At 49.7% G+C, this 23683-nt stretch overlaps 1 protein-coding gene across 12 annotated transcripts in view; it reads right to left on the reverse strand.

Moving 5' to 3' along the window:
* ATP2B2 (ATPase plasma membrane Ca2+ transporting 2) overlaps window positions 1–23683 on the reverse strand; it is a 378806-nt gene that overhangs the window by 112918 nt on the left and 242205 nt on the right. For all 12 annotated transcript variants that reach the window (XM_041761348.1, XM_041761342.1, XM_041761344.1 and 9 more), the window contains one exon: window positions 10838–11355. In XM_041761348.1, coding sequence (XP_041617282.1) covers window positions 10838–11036 — 199 coding nt within the window. In that variant the 5' untranslated portion in view covers window positions 11037–11355. The remainder of the gene's footprint in view (window positions 1–10837; window positions 11356–23683) is intronic.

A 23683-nucleotide genomic window follows, 5' to 3' on the forward strand; every position in this document is an offset into this window, starting at 1 on the left:
CCTTTGTTCCATCTGCTCTCACCCCATTGAGCAGATGTGGGCGATAGGGGATAGTCCCAGGGGATGCTCCATTCCACTGTTCTGTCCAGTAGATATTTCCCAAGATCTCATCCAGCACTTTGCCTTTAAGGGTGTTGCTCTTTTACTATCCTCCTTGAACCTCTCCTGACAACCTCTACGTCTAATGGACTGCCTATCCAGTGTCAGACACCCTGATCACACCCTACTTACAGGTGACCCTCTCTGCCATCTCCTGTTTTGTCTGTTGCCTGCTCCCTTAGGAGCTGGTGTTCCTGAAGGACCCGTGCTTGACACTGCCCAGGTGAGCTCATTCCTGCATGCTTATTTAGTGTACTCTGTGCTGGGCACTGTTGTAGGTGCTAGGCTACAGCAGTGAACACCACAGGCCCACATCTCTGCCCTCTTTTGGCCGACCTCCCCCACTGTGCAGGTGTGGGACTTGTGAGCAGAGACAGGACTTCTCTGTCATCTAGGTGCTCCACCTCTAGGCCTAGCCTCTCTACAGGGTTCCATGCCTGCTGTCCTCTCCCCCAGGCCCCGAGAGTGCATGATGCCCAATACGAACCTTTTGTTTCACCCTCAGCCTTGCTCCTCTCCTGTTGGCCAGTCTCCTCCATGAGCAGCCAGCTGCTGTCTTAAAAAGAGCTGCATCGACTCCCTTCTCTCCCTTGACCACCTATCACAGGCTGAGTCCTGCTGCTTGGCGCTGCCTCCTCTCCATTACCACCACCCTGGCCAGGTCTAACTCTGTCACCTCTCTCTCAGAGGCCTGTCCTCCCCTCTGCACTGGCTTTATCCCCTGAGATATCGCTCCATTTCAACCAAAATCAGGCCTGGGACATCTGGGTGGCTCAGGGGTTGAGCGTCCGCCTTCAACCAGGGGCGTGATCCTGGAGACCCGGGATCGAGTCCCACATCAGGCTCCCTGCGAGGAACCTGCTTCTTTCTCTGCCTGTGTCTCTGTCTCTATCTCTGTGTCTCTCATGAATAAATAAAAGATTTTATTAAATAAATAAAAAAAAGATTTTATTTATTTATTCATGAGAGACACACACAGAGAGAGAAAGAGAGGCAGAGACACAGGAGGAGGGAGAAGCAGGCTCCATGCCAGGAGCCCGACGCGGAACTCGATCCCGGGACTCCAGGATTGCACACTGGGCCAAAGGCAGGCGCTAAACCGCTGAGCCACCCAGGGATCCCCAATAAATAAAATCTTAAATTAAAAAGTCAGGGCTGCCAGACCACTTGTCTTGAGCACAGCGTTCCTCTGCTCAAGAACCTTCAGGGGCTCCTTCCTGTCTCTTAATTTTAGCCCAAACCTTTGGTTTGGCTCAACGTTCAGATCCTGTTAGGTGCATATTATGCATAATATGGGCTCTAGGGTTGCCTGCTGGCATTTGAATCCTAGATCTTGTACCCATTGGCTGTGTGACTATGGGCAAGTGATTTAACTTCTCTGTGGCTGAGTTTCCTCATTTGTTAAAATGGGGGATAATCCCAGTGCCTCCCTCATAGGGTTGCTGGGAAGATTAGATGATGTAATGAATGGTGTATGTAAAGCTCCCAGGATGGTGTCTGGAAGATCTACAATGTTCAGTTACCCTTAATTATTATCACTACTTCTAGTTGCTTCCTCCCCAAGCTCCAGCCAAATGGAATGAATGGCTCTTCCTTTTGCACATCCTTTTGCTTTGCTTCCGCTTTTTTATCGCTTCTGTCCACACCATTCTCTCTACCAGGAGTGCTCTCCTCCATTACAAATCCTGCCTATCCTTCAACATCTTGCTCAAATACTGCTTCCTCCATGAAACCTTCCCAGATTCTTCAGCTAGATGGGCTCATTTCTACCTCTCAACTCCATGGCATCTTGTCCAAAGCTGTCCCACAGAAAGAGCAGAGTCTTTGCTGTTCAGAAATAGTCCCTGGGATCATTTTCTGGGACCACGAACATTTCTAGGGGGCCTGACTTTGGGGTAGAGGCCGATGCTGACTAGGGAACTATCAGCCGAGGCACTAATTTCCATTGACTATAAATAACTCTAGGTCTGAAACTACAGCAGAGGCCCGGGTTGCGCCAGGAGGAGTAAGATAATCATTGTGTGGTGAGGGGGGCCTGTATAGATAACTGGGCCTCTCATGTGACAGGCGGGTCTGGAGGGAGAGGCTGCTTCAGCTCTCTCAAGCCTTGTGGGAGCCAGGCTGGGTGGACCGCTGAGGTTGCCCAAACACCCTAGACGGTCCCGCCCACAGTTACTGAGCAGCATCTCTCACCCCTCGGCCCACTTGGCAGATGAGCAGATCAAGACTCAGGGAGGCAACATCATCAGAAACAGGTTTCAAGGCCCTTGGGCTTCTGGGGGCCAGAGAACTTTTGCCAGGGAATGCCCACGGGCTTTGGAGGCCAGTGTGTAGGACTTGGAAACCATCTGGTAGGGAAGGGCTGGGCTGGGGCTGGGGTGAGGGGGCACAGGCAAGGCTGTGGAAAGGCTGGGGTGGAGCCTCAGCAACACTCCCAGGATTCAAGGCCACTGTCTTCCAAGGAGAAGAGGGAACTGGGGTCTGGCTGTGAGTCAGCCACTCTTTGGCCAGTCTGATGTCTATACTGCTAGGGGCACTGAGGCAGTGCATTTAGAATTCTAGAATGTCTAAGCCTGGAGGAGCCTCAGAGATCACCTGACACATCCATGCTCTTTATTTTCCAGATGGGGAGAATGAGGCCTAGAATTGCGGGGTGGGGTACACAGCCTTTAGAGGGTCTCAGTTAAAAAGGGCCAAAGTTGGGGCGATCTGCAGCTCAGTGTGTATGCCAACCCAGGTCAGTAGGCTGAGTGCCCTTTCCCTGCGCTCCCTGGGGTCCCAACCCATGAGGCCAGACATTCCTCTCCTGGGGCCCCACTGTGGGCCAGGCACTGTGGGTGTTTTCTCATGGAGTCACCGATTGGTGGGGGCCCTGGGGGCTGGCTGCCACTTGCTCCATTCTTCAGATGTAAAAACGGAGGCCCCAACTCAGGCTTTTAGATACTCTGGTTTACTGCCTTCCTCCAATCTCCTCAAGTGTTTTCTAAATTTTTGCTTTTATTTTTTAAGACTCTTTGTTAAAAAAACATCTTACCAGATGCTTCAGCATGCAAAACAGATAAAAAAAAAAAAAAAAAAAGGAGCTGCTTTGGTACATGGTGGGGCAGGAAGCCAAGAGCTTTATCTACTTATCTCCTTGTCCCCTGAGGCACCTCTGTGGAACCCCAGAATGAGAACCACCTTTCCAAACCCTCAGTTTCCCTGCACTCAGCAAGTTCTTGGGCCCTTTTGGCCCACGGAGAGGGGCTGTACTCTCCCTCCCTCCACTCCACCCCACCTCATGCCTATTTCACACTCTCAGGGACAGCACAGATAAATATAAATACCTATTACCTAAGCTGAGTCTGCAACACAGCATGAAGAAGCCAACTAAAAGTCACAGTCCACAGAAATCAATCCCTAGTCTGTGGGCTGGAGTTCTCTGCTCTTTGGGATACATCCTAGGCTGCAAGCACAATGAATTCCTCATTTCTTCCCATGGACATCTCAGGTCTTGCCTCAGGGCCTTTGCTCATGCTGTTTCCTTCACTAAGAGTGTGCTTCCCTTCCCATCTCTGCATATTCAGCTCCTCCCTGTCCTTTGAGACCTAGCTCAGAGAAAGCCTGTCCTGTATTTGTCTCCAGTCAGGCATGGATCGGATTGCCTCCTCCTATGACCTTCAGTACACTCCCTCTGGCTGTAGAGTTATTTTTGTCAGCAGGAGGCAGTAGATTAAAGAGATTATGTGTGCATGTTCAGGAGCCAGCCTGCCTGGGGACCAATCCTGGCTGGACTTCCTATTACTAGTGCTGCTCTGAGCCTCAATTTCCTCATCTGGAAGCTGCGGATATGAACAATTCCTGTTTGAGAAGATGAAATAAGGTAGTGCCATGGATCCTCAGCAAGAGTCTGGTCTGCAAGCATTCAATATGAGTTAACGAATCTCTAGGATCACAGCTGTAACTGGCAACATAGCTAGACTGGGAGAGTCTTCAGGGCAGGGGACTTTACAACCCAGCTCTGCACTCCCCCTTTCCTGGAAATCTTTAGGGCGCTCTGGATGGGGAGGGGTTCAGGAGGGGCTCCTCCCTCCTCCCCCCTGGCAGGACTGAGGCCCTGGCCCTGCCCCTGGCTGCCCTTTCCTACTGGCTCTTGCCTGCTTCTGTGACTTTGGAGTTGCCTCCTGTATGACATTCCCCCTCTCCTTGCTGCTGGTCCTTGGATGGAGAGGGAATGTTCTGGAAGGCCTATCCCTGTGTTGGCTTTCCCACCGGTCCTGCATACAGCCACATCACATAAACACACCTGAGCAGCATGCAGGACATCTCTTCCCAGAAGAGCAATGTGGCTGAAGCCATTGTAAGTGTGCAATACATAAGTGTTCAACAAGTGAATATGTGTCAGCCTTGTCAGCCTACATCTCCGTCTGGCATGACCAAAGCAGGGGAAGCAATGGGACACTCACTGAACACCTGTATCCACGGGTTCTGGGAGGTGGGCATTATGATCATGCCCTTTATAAATGGGGTCACTGAGGCTCAGGGGGATGCAATGACTTGTTCAAAGCCCTCCATGGTGGCGTTGGGACTCAAAGTCAATGCTCTTTGCATTCTTGAGCAAATTTAGGCACTTAGTGTTTAGTGCATATTTATTCTGCAGCACATAGATGAATTAGGGCCTCCTTTCTCTGCAAAGCCTTTGTGTTCTATTCAAGGGGCTGCTGTCAGGACCACATGAGGCCGGGCCCTGATGAGTTGGCATACAGTAAATTATAGCCACTGGGTAGTTCTGGGATGTGGGCTTTCTGCAGTGGGTCTGCATAGTGTGAAGCCCACCTGTAAATGCTCTTCATGACTACTTAGAGCCTCCACTCCCTCTCTGGGGGCCTGACTGCACAAAATACCCATGAGGCCGAACAGCACTGTTCATAGAACAAGAAGTCCGTGTAGTCTTGCTGGAATCTACCCAGAAGCCCTTTGGTCAGCGTTGGGTCAGGTCATTTCGCTAACTGTTCTTTATTCTTCTGGCCACCCCCAGTCTTGCAGAACTGTGCCTAGCACACATTCTGCTGCCCCAGCCTGGGAAAATGGACAGCATGTATCAATCAACATGTGGGTTTATTTTATTGATGATTCAGAAAGATGTGATGGCATTCTGGAAAATATCCACACGTGATTCATCAGACTTTCACAGAAAGCTACTGCTTTTAAGGGATTTGTTTTTCCTGGTGATGGCAGTGGGGGGTGTATAAGCATTGCAAATCAGATTTTCTTTTAACCCACAGACTCATGTGTGTTGTTTGAGCCCACTGATCTGCTCAGATAAGCTGCGTTTCTCTTCTCTGGTAATTTAAACCCAGCTTGTCCCTAAAGTCACACAGAGAATCCTCAGCATAGAATAATAACAGCTCACAGCAAAATAGCACCTGCCACATGCCAGGTACCAAGTGCTTCATGCATACAACTTGGATCCTCACAGGAACCCTAAGAAAGAGGCACCGTTGTTGTCCCACGTTGCACGTGAGGAAACTGAGGCACAGAGGGGTCCAGTGTTCCACAGCAGGATAAGCAGTGCAGCCAGGATTTGGCTGTGACACTGAGGTGGCCACGTCCCTGCAGGGACACTCGTCATGTACCTACTTCCTGTGGATGGTCCCAGCTACGCCTGCTGCACCGGTGTAAATGTTAACAGTGCTGTGGTTTGGCAATGAGCACTGCATATTTGGTGCTCCTGAACCTGCCTTCACTTCTCAGCTACCCTTTCTCCCTATCCAGGCCAAACTCTCCCCATGGGCAAGAGCACCCCTGCTCTTTGCCCACGCCCTCCCCAGCACACAGAGGGGCCTTCCACATAGGAGGCCCACAAGCATGTGTGGCTTGTGCTTCCATCTTCTTCTCCCTCCCACAGCCTCCGTGTAGCCTAGGCAGACTGACCTGCACCCCTCTGGGATGGGCGTGGGACCCCCGGGTCTGACCTAACAGCCCATCCCATCCCCTGGCCACAGGAATTGGGTCAGGAATGCCCACGTGATTCCAGGTGGCCCAATGAGAGTTTGCTCTGGGATTTAGGGGAGGGGACAATGAGGAAAGACGTGCCTTTGGTTGCTGTGGGGGGAGAGACTGGGGGGGGGGCAGGGTATTAGCCTGAAGCTAACAGGGGGAGGGCCTGCCTGAGAATGAGGCTGGCAGGGAAGACAGCAGGTGACAGGTAGCAAGACAGGGATGGACAAAGCCCTCCTACAGCGCTGGAGGCCCCATATCCAGCCTTGCCTGAGGCCAGGACTGTCCTGGCACCTTTCAGTTGCACAAGCCAGAGAATCCCTTTTTTGCATAAGCCAGTTTGAGATGAGTTTCTATCAAATAGAAAATGGATAGAAAATACTCAGTGAATACTGGAAGATGATTCTTTTGTAGAAAACTTTCAAAGGGTTTTTCAACTCACTGTCTCCAAATGGCAGAGGTTGAAGTAGATGAGTCCCATTTCACAGATAAGAATATAGGTCCTGGGAATCTAAGTATCTTGTCCACGGTCATGAGCCTGCTTGGTGACAGAGGCGAGGCCAGAACACCCCTCTAGCGTATATGCCTTTCCCTTCTCCACCCCTGCATGTGTCTGAGAAGGCAGCTACATTTCCTCAGCCTCATATATTTTGATGAACTTTTCTCTTCCAGACTTCACATCTGAAAAGTCCTGGCTTCTAAGATGGAGCATGGGCCACTTTACCCGAAGACCCCAGTGAGAGGCGTTCTTGTGCATCTCGGGCCATGAATTCCCCATGTGGACGCTGTATCTTAGCGGTTCCCAACCTTCCCCTGCCTACGACATTGGCTTCCCCATCAACCTCTCCTGGCCCCAGCGATGCTTGGGGAGATAGAGCACATGGAGAAATAGAGCATCATGACAGACAGAGGACCCCCTCCACCCACCCACCCATAGCCTGGGCCTGGGGTCCAGAGACACTTAAAACACATGCTGCCTTCACACCCTCCCCTGTACCCAGCTGGTGGAGGCTCTATGGATGATGACACAGGCCCTGCTGGGTTCCAAGAGGCCTTCTGGTTTAACATCGTGTTTATGCAAGATGAGGCACCTTCGTCCCCAGGATCCACTCTCCTCTCCTTCCTCAGCCCCACTCTCGCCTCCACCTGGGCAGGCTGCAGGATTCATACAAAATTAACCGGAGGTTCCGTTTCACAACATGCCAGTATCCAGTTCCCACCCCCCTGCTGCTGCTCCACCTCCTTTGTTCCCCTCTGTCCCCCACAAGGAGACACACAATGCAGGGAGCACCCAGCAGGACCTGTATGAGTGGTCCCTTCTGACAGCCCGAGGTGCAGTTGTCAGGAGGTGGAGGACTGGGGGCGTGTGTGCCAAGTGGCTCAGGGCGGTGCCTCTCTTGAGCATTGGGAATTGAAGCCAATTGTTCCATGGGTGACACAGTGTCCTGTGTCTGGTCCCTTGGCTGCAGCCTTCCATCACATACAAGGGAGAGGCACCAGAGGCATCCCCTACCTCTTCTGTCTCCCTCGCCTCTTTCTGTGAATATTTGTTTGAGCTCTCAGGCATTGTACCAGGTACTGAGGACACAGCAGAGAATGACAAACAGCTCCTGCCTCTGGGGCCTCATGGGCCACCCCAATACCTATCACCCATCTTTCCAAACTCATCGCAAAGCAGCCTGCTCTGGGAAGCCTTCTCTGGTAGCCTATTGACCTTTTGTTTGGTACCATCTTATTTATTTATTTAAGTTATTTATTCATTCTGGAGAATGAGAGAGGGAAGGAGGAGGAGAGAAAAGGTGGGGAGGGGGGAACTTAAGCAGCCTCCCACCAAGCACAGAGCCCAGCCCAGGCCTCCATCTCAGGGCTCCAAGATCAGACCTGGGTTGAAACTAAGAGTCAGATGCCCAACCAACCACCCAGGTGCCCAGGTACCATCTTATTTAATTGCCTATTTCTTTCATGGGGACAGAGCCCATGCATGTTATTTTTTGATACGAAAAAATTGGCTAGGGATGCCTGGGTGGCTCAGTAGTTGAGCGTCTGCCTTCAGCCCAGGGTGTGATCCCAGGGTCCTGGGATCGAGTGCCACATCAGGCTCCCCACAGGTAGCCTGCTTCTCTCTCTGCCTGTGTCTCTGCCTCTACCTGTGTCTCTCATGAATAAATAAATAAAATCTTTAAACAAAAGAGAACTATTTGGCTCTAATAATTACAATGATAATGAACATCATTTCAGAAGTGTCTAGGGTACGCCATACACCACACGAAGCCCTTCATGTGGATTATCTAATTTCATATTCATAACATCCCTATGAGGTAGATAGCATTGTCACTCCCATTTCACAAACAAGGCAACTGAGGCTCAGAGAAGTTAATTGAATTCTTTGTGTGTCCCTTGAAGAGTAAGCATATCAGGATTTAAACCTGGGTCTTGGGCTCTACAGTCCTATGCTGGAAGGGTGTGGAAGGAAAGGAAGCAGTGGAGGGCATGGAGAGCAGGACGTTGCCAGAGTGGAATGGAACCAACAGGAGAAGAGGGAAGTAATGATGCCGAGATTGGAGACGTGGGCCACCCCTGGCCTACAGGGAGCCAGGTCTACCCCCTGGTCATCAGCAGAGTCAGGCCTTTGGGGAAAAGGTGGTAGCTGAGCCCCTGGCCTGTGGTGGCAGGAGGTGGTACCCCAGGTAGGAGTTGGTTTCTCATGGTGTCAACCCTCCTCTATACTTGCAGAGATCTTTTTGCCTAAAATTAGCTGCATGTGAAGAGGAAGGCTAATTTATGCGTGGCCTGGAGCAGTTTCCTGTAGTGTGACTCAGAGGCCGGCTCCTTGCTCACGTCAGCAGACCAGGGGCACAGGGTGTTGGGAATAGCCAACCTGAGGCCCCGCCTGGAGCCGGCCCAGCCCTAGACCATGTGGCTTTTAAGCTGGGGGCCAGGGCTGGAGGACCAAGCATTTCTTGAAGCCAGAAGAGGGCCAAATAGGGCATGAGGGCTGAACACGAGTGAGGATAAAGAAAAGTTCCCTGGTGGCCCCAAACTACTCAGGCCCTTGCCAGACAGAAGGCACCTTTAGAGGACTATTCCCAGGTGACATGCTTGGCTCAGGCATGAAGACACATCTGAGGATGGTGTCCAAGGCAGCTGTGTTCAAAGCCTGCTCTGATGTGGAAGTGTGGTGACCTCGAGCCCTCATGCTTCTCATCTGTGCAATGGGGGTAGCAACACCTGCTTCTAGGAACACGTGTAATAAGAATGCAAAACAGCCCAGTAAAAAGCATCACACCATTCATGGACATTGGCTAGCAATCCAGAAAGGTCAGATTCCACCCTTTCCAGAGAACATGACTGCTACTTCCAGAGTTATGATAACCATAATGAAAACAACAGCAACAAGACTTGAGATTTATTGAGACTTAGACACTGGGCACTTGGCCTAATCTCATTCAATGTTCACAACCTATTTTACTGATGGGGAAATGGAGGTGTTTAGTCTGTGGGCCTGAGTCCTAACACATAGCACTATTTATGGGCCAGGCATTGTTCTAAACTACTTCACTTTGTCCTCACCACCCTATGAGACAGTTACTATTTTTATCTCATTTTACATATGAGGAGACTGAGGCATGGAGAGGTTGATACCTTGCCCAGAATTCCACAGTGGGTAAATGGCAGGGCTAGGATTGTAGCATTATGTTCCTCTGCCTCTCCCCAAACCTCTTCCAGCTCTAACCTGCACCCCAGGAGATCCTTCTAGGGACCAATGCAGCAGGGGCTCTGGTTAATCCTGCTACCGGCTTTCCTCCTTCTCAGAGATCTTTCCCATCAGAACTCTCATTTGGTCCTCAGGAAAAATTAGGAAACCAAGGCCCAGTGAGGTCAAACAAAAGGTCCCAAAGCAACATGGCTGCCAGGCAGCAGAGCAATTTTTAGAGCTCTTATTATTCCTTCCACCACAAAGATGAGAAAACCAAGTCTCCTTGACTTTCTGCATAATACCTACCTTTTTGCAGGTCCTGGCATCCTGTGGGATTCCATCAAAGAAATGCTGCCATGCTACATGCTTTTCCTTCTCTTTCCTCCATAGCCAAGTTCAAGTGCCTCCTTCTCCCGGAAGCCTTCCCTGACCTTGTCTGCCTGCCTACCTCACCCCTCCTCTGAGCTGTGGGATCCCTGCTACACTTGGGCTGGATTATGTGCTGTATTTGGCTGCTCAGCAGTCTGAACTGCTCCACCCTCTTCCATTCCAGGTACCAGACTGGGCACTAGATGTATATAGAGGAGCAGGACAGGATTCCTCTTCCTCTTCCTTTCTGCCCAATAGCAGATGACCTGGCTTTGGTCCCCTTCAGCAGAGCTCCCTGAAGGTGAAACCGTCTCTCTCCTGAGATGCTAGGTCTGCTCATTTTGGCAGTTACAAAAAAACCCCACACCCATCTCCAAAGCAAGACACAATCAGGCATCTGTCCCCTCTCCCCTAACGGCCCAGCTTCCTGCTTGCCAGTCCTCTAGCAGCTCCACAGCCTGTGGCTGCCCCAGAGATCTAGGGAGCCAGCATCAGAGCTTGGATTTGGGACAGCTGGACACAACCCAGGCTGGTGACATGGGTTGTGGAGCTGGATTTGAACACACGGTGGCAATGTTGTGGTCTCATGCTTATACCCAGATGAGGGGGCTCTCTGGGCCTGGGGAAGGGAAGCCAGGGGCTGGGTGGCTGGATCCTAAATCCAAGCACTGTGTTCAAGTCTCCCACGCCTACCTTCCACAGGTGAGGTTTTGAGGCGCCGGCAGATGGCTTCAGTGTCACCATAAGTCTCTTTGATCTTGACCACAGCCTCGGTGCCCCGTAGCTCCATGAGAGAGCGGAGCTCTTCCATTGTGCACCCAAACTCACCCCCATGGCTCGACTCATTTCTTTGGTTTTTGGAGTAAAAATCGCTGTTGGTCATGTCACCCATGTTTGCTCCAGTCCCTGTTCGGGGTGGGCCCGAGAGTCAGCGCTGGACAAGAGACTGCTGGGCGATGGCTCCGTGTGACTGTCCTTAGCACAACCTCACTGGATGACTGTGGCTCCTGGTGGCCAACTTTGGGTTCCAGGAGGGGGGGGTGGTTGAGGTGGGCTGGCGACAGCGGTGGTGAGCTTCAAGATGTATCCCTGGGCACGGGGCAACGTCCAGGGGCCAGAGGGGCTCAGGGCTGCAGACCCAGGAGTCTCCATTCAGTGGGGCCCATGCTGCTCCCTGGAGCTGGCATCTACATGGTCAGGGGTGGTGGCTCCTGTGGAGGCAAGCACAGAGTGGTGACAAGGGTCAGGCACTGGAGACTTCATGGGACAGGTGCTCTGGAAGGCCCAGGCTCCGTATGTTTGTATACACACAAACCATCCCAAATAATACCCACTACATACACACACACCCCATAACACACCAGCACTCACTGTAAATCCAAAGATACTAGAGCCCACCTGGGCACTCTACAATATACCACCCCCGGGACATAGCCTGATGGACCCCCATAATACACCATAACTCGCTAAATATTTAACACACTGACTTCATGACATGCGCCCTGGTGCACACACACCCGCTGACATACACAGCTCAGGGTGCTCTGCAACACACAACCTTCCTACTTTTAGGGCCCACCCCACCACCATACACACAAGCCAATACATGAGTCCCACTTCCCACACATCCTGGTGGACACCCCTCTTCCCTCCATAAACACTATCACACACAGTCAGACTTCTAGGAATACATCTTAACATTCCCACCCCCTCTCCTCAAAAATACCTGTGCTCTGAGTCTTGTTTACACACACACCATGCTCTCACAATCTGGAGCATAACACTACCCCCAGTGCAGTAAGTAATACCCCCTAAGTAATACCCCCCAGGCTCCCCAGCATTTATGCTTTTTCCATCTGTGCCACCTACATCTGCTTACATGTTGTTGTCCTCACTTTAGTTTCACACGCATGGGAATGGGAGAAAGCTGCCCACCTTTACCTGCTGTACCCAACCACATTAATCAAGGCCCTTGGCCTGGCCAGAGGAATCAGCTCATGCATATTCACCAGGACATCACTGAGCCCCAGCGTCCAGCCCATTGCCGCTCCCCCCCCCCCCCCCCCGGCCCCCAGCATGACCTGGGGTCCATGGAGCCCTCACCTGGGGGCCCCCACAGTTCAGCACCACAGATAGCAGCCAGGATGTCCCTTGGGGAGTCCTGGAGGAGGAGGAGAAGGAGGAGGAGGAGGAGAAGGAGGAGGGAGCTCCGGCTTCTCCCTGCCGGCCCGCCCGGCCACCCTTGCAGAAGTGTGGCATCTGCGGGGCTGCCAGGAGAGAATCCAATCCACCCGACACCCAACACCGGTGGCCAAGGTCCCCGGCAAGCGTTGGGTGACAAAAGGCCTCTGCTGAGCTTGGCTGGGCCTAGCATGGGGACTGGCCCCACCCAGTAGGCACAGACAGCTGGCTATCCTAGGTCTGGGACAGTAAATTCGGGGGAGGGGAGGAAGATGGGATTGAGTCCCACCCGTCCAGCTCCAGCTCCAACTCCTTCCCCTTGTCCCCTCCCCATCTCTTTGCTTCATTGTCCTTTCCTTCTTGCAAAAAAGTGCTGGAGGCATTTTAGAGTCCATTTAATTTTCCCAGTAAGGAACTGGAAGTTCAGAGATGGAAAGGAACTTGTCCAGAGCCACACTGAGCAAGAGGGGGGAGAGTCCGGAGGTGGGCTGGTCTCTGGATTCCCAGCCTGGTGCCTTTTCCCCTTCCCCTAGGGGGCGCTCCCTCCTTACTCTCTGGAGAGCAGGGTCTCATGGGTGAAAGGTGCTTGATGGCAGTGAACAAGATAGGCTCTTGAGTCAGAGCAACCTGGGTTCAGACCCAAGTCCTCCCAAATCCCTGGGCAAGTCCCTACCTTCATTTTTCCAAGGCTTTGTTTCCTCATCTGTAAAATAATAATCATTGTCCCCTGTCCTTTTGCTACCTCCCAAATGATTGGGAAATAATTATAAATCATGTTCAAATTCACTGTGTTTCTACCTGGGTTATGGGGCTTCCCAGCCATGGGTCAGGGGGTGCTGGAGCCGCAGGAGAAAGCTGTTGTGCCTTACAGGAGAGCACCTTCACTCAAGGATGCAGTAGGAAGCCCAATTCTTACCCCGAGAGCAATAAGCATCTTATAGAGTGGAATATAATGGTATTGATGCTGCAAGCAGAGAGCCAGATGAGACCCAGAGAAAGAGTGTGCTTGGGGGGGGGGTCCCACCCCTAGTCCTATAGGAGCACTCATGGTCCTTGGCCATCTGAGCATACACCACCCCAAAACCCATTAGTTTTGACCCCAACAGTGCATCCCTATGAGGAGCAGGTAAGGAAGGGACCAAGGATGCCTTGGTAGAGATGCCATAGAGGTTAACTACAGGGGCTCTAGAAACTATATCTCTGGGTTCAAATTCTAGCCCCTCCACCTCCCAGTAGAATGTAAAGCGAACAAATTTTAGTTTCATTTCATAAAAAAGGGAGGGGGAATAATAGTATTTACCTCATTGGTATTATGAGGCTTAAATGAGTTGTTTCATGCAAAATATTTAGAACTGAACCAAGCACATGGGAAACATTCAGTAATTATTGTGATTATTATCAATCCATACAGGCACTTTGTGGGATAGGTAGTCTTGTTATTCCCATATAACACATGAGAAAGCTGAGGCCAAGAGAGGTGAAGCGACTTGCCCAAGGTCACGTAGCTAGTGAGTGCCAGAGCTGGGATTTGAACTCAGGCAATCTGGATCCAGAGCCACACCCTTAATTAGGACACCGCTGCCTCCCCTTGTGAATCTCTCTCATGGGGTTCTTAGGATGCATAAATGAAGTGCTGTCTGTGAATGCAAGTGCTTTGCAAACCACAAGCAATTTTCTAGACCCGAGGTGCTGTTTTTTGTGTGTCTCCCTGCTACCAGTGCCATGGTTTACAGGCACTGATAATTACATCTTGGGCAGCACAGGCTACGAGAATTGTTAGCAGTAATTATATTTACAATCAAAGTAGTAGGCATGAGTTAATGGACTACTGGAGATCTTAACTATTATATTAAGATGAACAATGATCTTCAACCATCTATCTACCCATCTACCTATCTGTCCATCCATCCATCCATCCATCCAACCATCCATCCATCCATCCATCCATCCATCCAATCATCCATTCAATAATTGTGTTTTGGGGCACCTACTCTGTGCCAGGCACTAGATGATCCAGACATAGTTCCTGCCCTCCAGAAGCTGACAGTGGGGAGAAAGGGTAATTAAACGAGTGACTTCTACAATATGATGGGTTTGCCATGATGAGGAGTGACAGTTGCTATAGATATCCAGAGAAGGAATATCTTATCTGGGCCAGGGTATCAGGAAAGATTTTTCATCTCAGTATGAGTAGGGAGTATTTCTTTCCCATGTAAGTTAAGCAGGATTTAAGCTAAAAGATGAACAGAAAAGAAACTCAAATATACAATTCTCTGCTACTAAAGGGTTGGGAGAGACACAGTCAAAGGTGCAGGAAGGGATCTGATGTTTGGAGGGATGCAATTCTGGGATAACAAAATTAGTTAAAAATCAGAAGTCTGCTTCTGTAGGTGATTGATCGTTAACTCCCTTCTTTGAAAACAAAACAAAACAAAACGCTCTTCTTTGGGATTTCTCATCACGGCTACCTCTTGTGATGCAGCTCTTCCCCCCACCCCCTCGTCCCCTGCTCCTGCGTCTCATGGATGCATGCATGTTCTGGGCATGCACCCATGTTCTGGGCACCTTGGTTTGAGCACCTTGGTTTGTCCTAACTTGCAGAGCTCACTTTGGTACTTGAACTGACTGTGGGATTTGCTTGATCCGAGAGTGTGAATCCACTGGCACAGAAGCACCTGTATGATGCCACACAAATGATTTTCTGGCAGACAGAACTGAAGACCTGCTAGCTTGTGTAGAATCGTATCTGTCATAGGGCACTCTCCACTATCTGGGCCTTCCCCACCTTGACAATGGCCTGTCCTATTCAGCACGGTGTGCTTTTCTTGGGGGGCCTTCCCTGACCAACCAAGACCGTGTAAATGCTCCCAACTCCAGATGTCTTTGGTATCATACTGCACATCACACTTTATTGATTGGACCCACTTAGTGGTCTCCCTTCCTCTGGAGCCAAGAGCTCTGTGTGGGTGGTAGCCATGTTCTATTTTGTATCTAGTATGGTGCCTGGCATTCAGAGAGCACTCACTCTGAGTGCTTGGTGAATGAATGGATCAGTCTTTGGGTCATCTGTCCCTGGAGGTATGACTTTAGACAGGTCCTGAAACCTTATTTTCCCATCTAAAAAATGGAGTAGTGGTTCCTATTCCATCTATGTTACAGGTTTGCTGGGGTCTGAAAAGATATTAGAATCAGTTTGAGACACATCCCCCACCCTCCACTTCCCAGTTTCTCTTTGTTGTAATGACACACGGGTGGGAGGCTAATGTTGTAGCAGGCAGCCATCTTCTTAGCCGAAGCCCACCAGACTCTGATCCTCTCGCTGCCTCCTGCGAATACCACATGACTCAGTGGTCTAAGGCTGAGGGATTAAATGAGCTGTGTGACCTTGGAGAAGTCACTTAGCCTCACTGGGCCTCATCTGCAAAGTGGAGTCGACCTACCTGTCTTACAGGTTGTTGTGAGGACTCATTGATACCTTTGAAAAAGCTGAACCAACAGCTTTTTCAATCCTAACTGAAGGATGGGAGCTGGGGCAATTACAAATTAAATATCTGCTAAAAATAGCTTTCGGATGCAAAACCCTTCTGTTTTAAGATATGCTGAATTTAAATGCCACCTTAATACGTATTTTTAAAGTTCCCCTTTCCTCTGAATTGTCAGTAGTACCAATGACAGATGTGAGGGACCTAGGTCCCATTTGGAGATCTTGGGCTTTCAGTGTGGCTCCTGGCCCGGAACAGACACTCTACAACCCTGGTTTCTGTACCTCTTCCTGACCCCCTCCCACCCTGTTATTAGCAAGTGCACCTCTCTCATGGTTGTGATGAGATTCATTTGCAGCCAGCACTCAACATGGCAGTCACCTCTGACCAAAACAATGGGCACATAGGCTGGTATGGACTGAATGTGTCCCATCAAATTCGTATGTGGAAGCCCTATTCTCTGTGCACCCCTATTAGGAGGCGGAGCCTTTGGGAGGTGCTTAGGCCATGAGGGTGGAGCTTTCCTGACTGGGATTCATGTTCTTCTGAGGAGACATGAGAGAAATCATCTTTCTCAGCCATGGGAAAACACAGTGAGAAGACAGCCATCTGTAAGCCAGGAAGAGGGCTCTCGTTAGGAACTGAATCTGCCAGTACCTCAATCTTGGATTTCTTGGCCTCTAGACATATGAGAAACAAATTTCTGTTGTTTAAGCCACTCAGTCTATGGTATTCTGTTATAGCAGCCTGAGCTAACTGAGACATCTGCCTGGGTAGGGCAGATAGCCAGGGTCCAGAGAGGTTAAGCAACATACCAGGGGTCACACAGTCAATTGGGGTCAAAGCCACTGAAAAGCCCCTCTCTGTTTTCCAAGCTCTAGCTGTATGACCTTGGCCATACCCTTTTTCTTCCTGGGACTCAGTTTCCCCATGTGGAAAGTGAAGGAATTGGACGAGTGCTCTGGGGTCCCTTCAGGCTGTGATGCAGCAGGCCCTTCAGAATCCAGGAGAATGTTCTGATAATATTAGATTTATGCATTTCGGTTTCATCTTATTAGCATTTAAATGACTGTATTGTTACATTTCAATGACTCAAGAATAGGTTAGTGGCGCCTTAATAAAAAGTCTTTGCCAGAAGGGATGCTGGCAGAGGAAGGAGCAATGTTGTTTTTTTTTTTTTTTGGAGTTAATTTAACAAAGAAGGAATCTATCTTTTGAAGGAAGGATTAAAAAAAAAACCAAAAACACCAAAATCCCAAACCAACAGCTTTTTCAATCCTAACTGAAGGATGGGAGCTGGGACAATTACAAATTAAATATCTGCTAAAAATAGCTTTCGGATGCAAAACCCTTCTGTTTTAAGATATGCTGAATTTAAATGCCACCTTAATACGTATTTTTAAAGTTCCCCTTTCCTCTGAATTGTCAGTAGTACCAATGACAGATGTGAGGGACCTAGGTTCCATTTGGAGATCTTGGGTGATGCCTGGTGCTGCCATTTGATAGTTTTGTGGCTTGGACAAGGCTCTGAACTCCTCCTTGGGTCTCATTTTCCTCCTCCCTGAAAAGAGCCAACTAGACAGCCTACATCATAGGGTTTTGTGAGGACTAATCAAGATAGGTTTTAGCCCAATTCCTGGCACAGAGGAAGACCTTGGTAAATGGTGACTGTTCTTACAATGCTAACTTAACTTACTCCCTGCCTCTGTCCTCTGCTCACCCATGTTGTCCCTCACACTGTTTCCCTTAGCTCAGAACTTAGGCCAACTGTACATTAGCCACAATGCCACTAGCACTGCTCTGGAGGCTGGGGAGGGTCCTAGCTTATATGGTTAGTCTCCCTCTGCTCTGGGCCCAACTAACTAGTTCCCTTGGGCCAGGACCTTTTCTTTCCTTTCCTAGATAGAAATTATGACCTTTCAGTGTAGGGCCTCCCTGCCCTGCTGATGGGAACCCTCCTCCTTGCTGCTGTCCCAGGGAAATGGGAGAACTCAGCCAGGCAGCTGGGGGCAGAGGGACAACTGCTTCTCCTTCAGTCTCATCTGGAAAGTCATAGTCCCTCTGGGAGATGGAATGTCCTTTATGTGTGTGCATGTATATGAGAAAGAGAGAGCCTGATGGACCTGGAGTGACTATGTGAGTGTGAGTGTGCATGTCAATGTGAGTATGCAGGGTCAGTGTGAGTGTGTTATGGTGGACATTCAGCACAGCCAGTACACAGTCTGGGGGCACACCTGAGTCAGAAGGAATGTGAGAATGTCAGTGTTGGAGGTGGGCCTGGAAGTGACTTTATGTATGTGTGTGTGTTAGAGAGTCCCTGTGGTATGTCAGCAGATGTATACTTAGAGTAAGTGACCCCGAAGGACATAGCTTGCTGTGCAGGGTTTCCTGGAGCATGTCAGCATGAGTGTGTGTCTGTGAGTGTGATTGAGGCAGAGATGTCTGTATCCATGTCTGTCTGTCAGTGTGCAAACCCCACGGTATATGTGTCTGTGTATGCATGCATGCACGAGTGTGCATCAAATTTGACAATGATAAATTCAGCTTGGAATTCTCACAGTTGGGGAGAGAGAATGAAGAAAGAGGAAGGGAATTGAAAATGAATACCTCAGAAGTGAATTTAGTGCTATTTTTAGAAAACTCCTATCCTGTTAACCAGAAAAGGAAAATCTAAAAAAAAAAAAAAAAAAAAAATCCCACAGAAACAGCCACGCATCAGCCTTGAAGGCACAGATGGCAGAAACAGGGCCAGGGGGTGGGCTGCTAGGGACCTATGGTTTCTTGCATAGCTTCTCATCCTCCTGTTATCTGGCCTGAGGGAGGGTCAGTTCAGCTCTTAGCTGCCCACTAGGGTTAACTCCCTGCACCATCCCCTGTTGTCTAGAGGAACTGTCAATGGTAGATGGTAGGAAAAACCCAGTTTCTGGTCCTATAGGCTCCTCATGTACTCACTCATCCACCCTGCCATCCATCCACCCTTTCCATCCATCCATTCATTCTTCAGCTGTCCATCCATCTGTCTGTATACCTCTCCAACCTTCCATCTGTTTATCCATCTACCCACCCAATAACTCTGAGGAGGTGCACCTGTCCTGGGCACTGGGATTCTGAGGAGGGCAAGAGAGATGCTCAGACCCTCCTTCTTGCTGATTTCAGTCTGCTCACTCTGCCACAAAGGGCCCCAGTAACCCCATGATCAGAATCTGCAGGCTGAGTCAAACAATTCCTTACAATTTTTGCTTCAGATTTTGGGATGATGCAACCCAAATGGCACTTGCCTGGGAATCAGATCTTCTGGGTCCCGATCTTGGCTTGACCATTACTATTAACAGTGATTGCTAGCAAATGCTTCCACGGGCTGCATAGTGTTACTGTCCTTTCCTTACAGGTGAGAAAGCTGGGGCTCAGAGATGTTACAGATGGCCAAGGCTACATGGGTAGGATCTGGCATAGTTTAAATTTGGTTGTTCAAGTCCAAAGTCTCTGTTTATTTTTTCCTCTGTATCCCATTACCTTTCACCAATTCACAGTATGGCCTTGGACCAGTGCTTTCTCCCATGTGCCTCAGTTTCCTTTTCTATAAGTAAGTGGGGAGGTTGGACAGATGCTCAGTTTCTTTTTTTTTTTTTAATATTTTTTTAAATTTTTATTTATTTATGATAGTCAGAGAGAGAGAGAGAGAGAGAGAGAGAGGCAGAGACACAGGCAGAGGGAGAAGCAGGCTCCATGCACCGGGAGCCCGACGTGGGACTCGATCCCGGGTCTTCAGGACCGCGCCCTGAGCCAAAGGCAGGGGCCAAACCGCTGCGCCACCCAGGGATCCCCAGATGCTCAGTTTCAAAGGGACATCTTAGTGCCATCCTTTGAAATGCTCCTTTCACGTGATACTTGCTTCAAAGGGTATACACACTGACGTGGGCCTCTCTATCATCCCACTGTCATCCCCAGCAGAAGTGGCCACCCAGTTGTAGGCCAAAGAAAAGAGAAATGCCATAGAACCTGGGAGTCACAAGCTGATCAGAATTCATTTGTTACCTCTGACATCTCCTGCCCGATCTTGGGTCTCTGCAGAGCAGTGTTTGCCTTTCAAGATTTGTATTCTTTTTGTGCTCCTTGTTTAGAAGTTTTCCCTTAAAAAAATCTTTGAGAGTTTTCTGATAAAGCTAAAACAGCAAAGTCACTAGCAGATGGAGGCAAAAAACCTAGCTGAGGTAGAAAAGTGTTGGGTGAGACTTTACTTTGGGCTGCAAGATGGGACATGCAGCAAGAAGGTTGGGGATGGTGGCTCTACCTGGGATAGACCAGCTGCTTTGGACAGTGTTCTCTGGTTTCAGCCAAATGCTTTGGCCACCTCCCCAGACTCATCATTCACCCTGCGCAACTCTTCCTACAGATATATTGAACTCCTTAAGGCCCTTTTTGCAGCCCTAACTGCCCCAGCATCCAGATCCTAACTGGCTGTAGTTTTTGTTTTGTCCTCTCCTGTTTTCACCTGCCTCCTTCTCTCTGTTCTGTTCCTATGCATTACAAGCAGAGGCCTGAAAGAAGGACAAAAAATCATGATAACAGCAATGCTTAGATCATACCTACTACATGCCAAGCACTGTTCTGTGCACTTTATGTTTGTTATCTCATTTAGTCTTTCACAACAACCATATGACACAAGGGCTGGTGGCACTCCCACTTACAAAGGAGAAAACAGAAAAAGAGACTGCTGCAGTTATTGGTGTAAGGTCCTTGGTTAGGGAGTGGCAGCACCAGGTCTCAAAAATACATATGCTCTTAAGCCTGCCCCCCTCACTAACATCCTTCACCAGACCAGGCTCCTGCCCTTTTCTCTGGCCTCCTATAGGGAAGTGCAGGGTTTGGCTTGTTCAGTGCTCTGGCCACACACAACAGATCACCAGCTGCTTAGTGATTCTTCAGGCTTGTGTCTGGTGATGCAGTGCTGACAGACAGACGGAGGTGGGGAGGGTTTGGGTGGCTGAGGTCAGGAAACCTGATAATCACAGGCCTCCTCTCTCCAGCAGGCTGACCCACCAGCAGAGGCTGGGAGTGAGTGTTCTCCCTGTGGCCAGGGTGCTGACTGACAGCCCCCGCCACCCCAGGGGGAGGACAAGAACAGGCGCTGATGAACGGTTTCCACTGGGAGCTGTTCCAGAGGCAATGGTGCTGACTGGGGATTTGGGGTGGGCTTTAAGGACCACGTGCCAAGGAGCTGTCCATGTGCTATGCTGCTGACCAGAGCAAAGGTTGTACGTGCCCCCGGGAACTATCCAAGACTGTAGTGCTGACCAATGGAGAGTGGCATTGGGAAGCCTGAGGTTCTGGGTGTGGGTGCATGGGGAGAGAACAGGTTTTTTTTCCATGAGTTCTATGAGCAGGCATGGGGAGGTGACCCCAGTGGTTTGGTGCTGATGTGTAAAGCCAGGTTGTCAGGCAATGAGGTGTCCCAGTGAGCAGGCTTGAGCCAAGAAAATGATACTGTGCAAAGGGCCACTCAGGGGCCATTTATGTGCATATGCAGAAGACCCACCTTGGCTTATCAGTGCCATCTGTCACTGATGCCAGAAATCTCATCATTAGTGATCCATTCTTTTGCATTACGCCTGGTCTTCTGCCTCTGGTTCCTGCTGGGACCATATTTAAGTGGTGGCATCTCTATCTGACTTTGTTAAATTTTTTCTTCTGCAAGGTGTGGTATTCACCCACAGACCTGCCAGGGGATGAGCTTAAGTTGGGAGATTACGGTTTGGCGCCTGCCTTTGGCCCAGGGCGCGATCCTGGAGACCCGGGATCGAATCCCACGTCGGGCTCCCAGTGCATGGAGCCTGCTTCCCTCTCTGCCTATGTCTCTGCCTCTCTATCTTTCTCTCTCTCTGTGTGACTATCATAAATAAATAAAAATTTAAAAAAATATTTAAAAAAAAAAGTTGGGAGATTACTTCTGAATAGTTGTGTGAGTCCTTTGGGGTCCAGATCAGAGAATAAGGAAGCTAAAGCTAGGAAAGTCATTCTATGTGGACTGAGAATGCAGAGGCCAGGATACAGAACTAATGGAGAGGGGTGAAAAAAGCAGAAAGAAGGGCTCCTGGATTCAAAGGATGAGGGGAGTCAGAATGATGCAGGCACTGGCAGGGACTGGTGTATGTGTGGGTGTATGTGTGGGGGTATTTTTTAGATTCTATGTCTCACTACTGTGGCCAGTCTTATAGGCTGAAGCAGAGCTGCTCCAGTTTGGTGACTGTGCACTCACTGCCTTCCTTGCCTCAGCCCAGGTTATCTCCCTTGGAGTCTTCTTGGTGGAAAGCTAGAGATCTCAGGCCACTGACTTGGCCTCAAAACTGAAGGAGGTGAATCAAAAGGCCAGGAAGCTAGAGGAGTAGTTGAGAGAAGGCGCTGCCTCCCCTGTGGCCAAGGTCTTCTCTCTTTTCTGATAAAACTTTCTCTGAGTGGAGCTTGGGGACCCCAGAACAGGGCGGCTCCAAGTGTGGTTCCCTTAGGGCCACCTGTGTTGGCATCACTTGAGAGCTACCTGAAGCACAGATTCCTAGCCCTAAGCCTGCAAAGATGAGTCAGGCTGGTGGTGGAGTCACACTGCCCTAGCATTTTGGGGTTCTCATTCCAGCCCATTTTTTAGCTCTCTTGTTCTTATAGCCAACACTCTCCCAGTTCTGGGTTCTAGAATGCTGCCCTGTTCTTGTGGCCCAGCTCCTGCCTCAAAATCACCTCTTGTCTCTCTCTGCCTTTCCAAATGCCACTTCCAGCTAGGTGGCTTCTGGAGACAACTCCTACTAGTCAACTCCAGTGCCCTCTTTAGTCTTCAAACTTTGCCATGTTCATGGCCCTCACCCTTTCTTCCCATTCTCCTATGGTTTCTGCAACCAATTCTGTCCAGGGGGTCTACATGACTTCTGTTTTGGGCCAACTTTGGACTGGAGCCTTTTCTGGTGGTCCTGCTCCTGATGCTCTTAATGATCCACTCTCCCTGGGCAATGCTATCCTCCTGGTATCAACCACTAACATAAGTGGTTCCCAAACCTACATTTCTACCTTGCCCTTTCTCCCAAGCTCTAGCACTAATCTTCTTCGACTGCCAAATGGCTCTTCTGAAGATCCTTCAGGTATTCAGATTCTCCTAATGTTCTCTTCCTTATGTGACCCCTGAGCCACTCCCAGAGTTGACTATCAGAGTCACCCTTGACTCTTGACCAATCAGGTGCCCAGACCTAGGGAGCAGTGGGGTAAGGGCTTGGGCTCCGTTCTCTTCCTTGCCACCACAGTTCCTGACACTAGTTCAAGGTCCTCATCTGCAGCCTCCCAACTGGACTTTACTCTCCCCCAAATGATGCTGGTGGTGACTCTTATTTACTGAGTGGTTTCCAAATGTCAGGAGCTGAACTGGCTGTTAATGTATATATCCCACAGCAACCCCAGAAGTAGCATTATTATGCCTATTTTACATATGGGAAACCAAAGCTTGAGAGTTGAAATAACATCATTCCCAAGGTCACATAGCTAAGGATTGGCAGAACTAGGTGTACTTTAGGACTTGCCTGTCTCTAAAACTACCATGAGATGTTGCCTCTTGGATTTGAGCACACCACTCTCTGGATTAAAAACCATTGCTGGGTCCTGATACCTATTTTTTTAAAAAAAGATTTATTTGTTTGAGAAAGAGAGAGAGAGAGAGAGAGAGAGAGAGAGAGAGAGAGAGAGAGAGAGAGAGAAAGAGAGAGAGAGAGAGAGAGAGATAGAATGAACAGCAGAGGGAAGGAGAGAAGACTGAGAAGCAGACTCCTTGCTGAGTGTGGAGCCCTATAAGGGGCTTGATTTCACAACCCTAAGACTGTGACCCGAGCCAAAATCAAGAGTC

Source organism: Vulpes lagopus, chromosome 7 (assembly GCF_018345385.1).
Source record: "Vulpes lagopus strain Blue_001 chromosome 7, ASM1834538v1, whole genome shotgun sequence".
NCBI lineage: Eukaryota > Metazoa > Chordata > Mammalia > Carnivora > Canidae > Vulpes > Vulpes lagopus.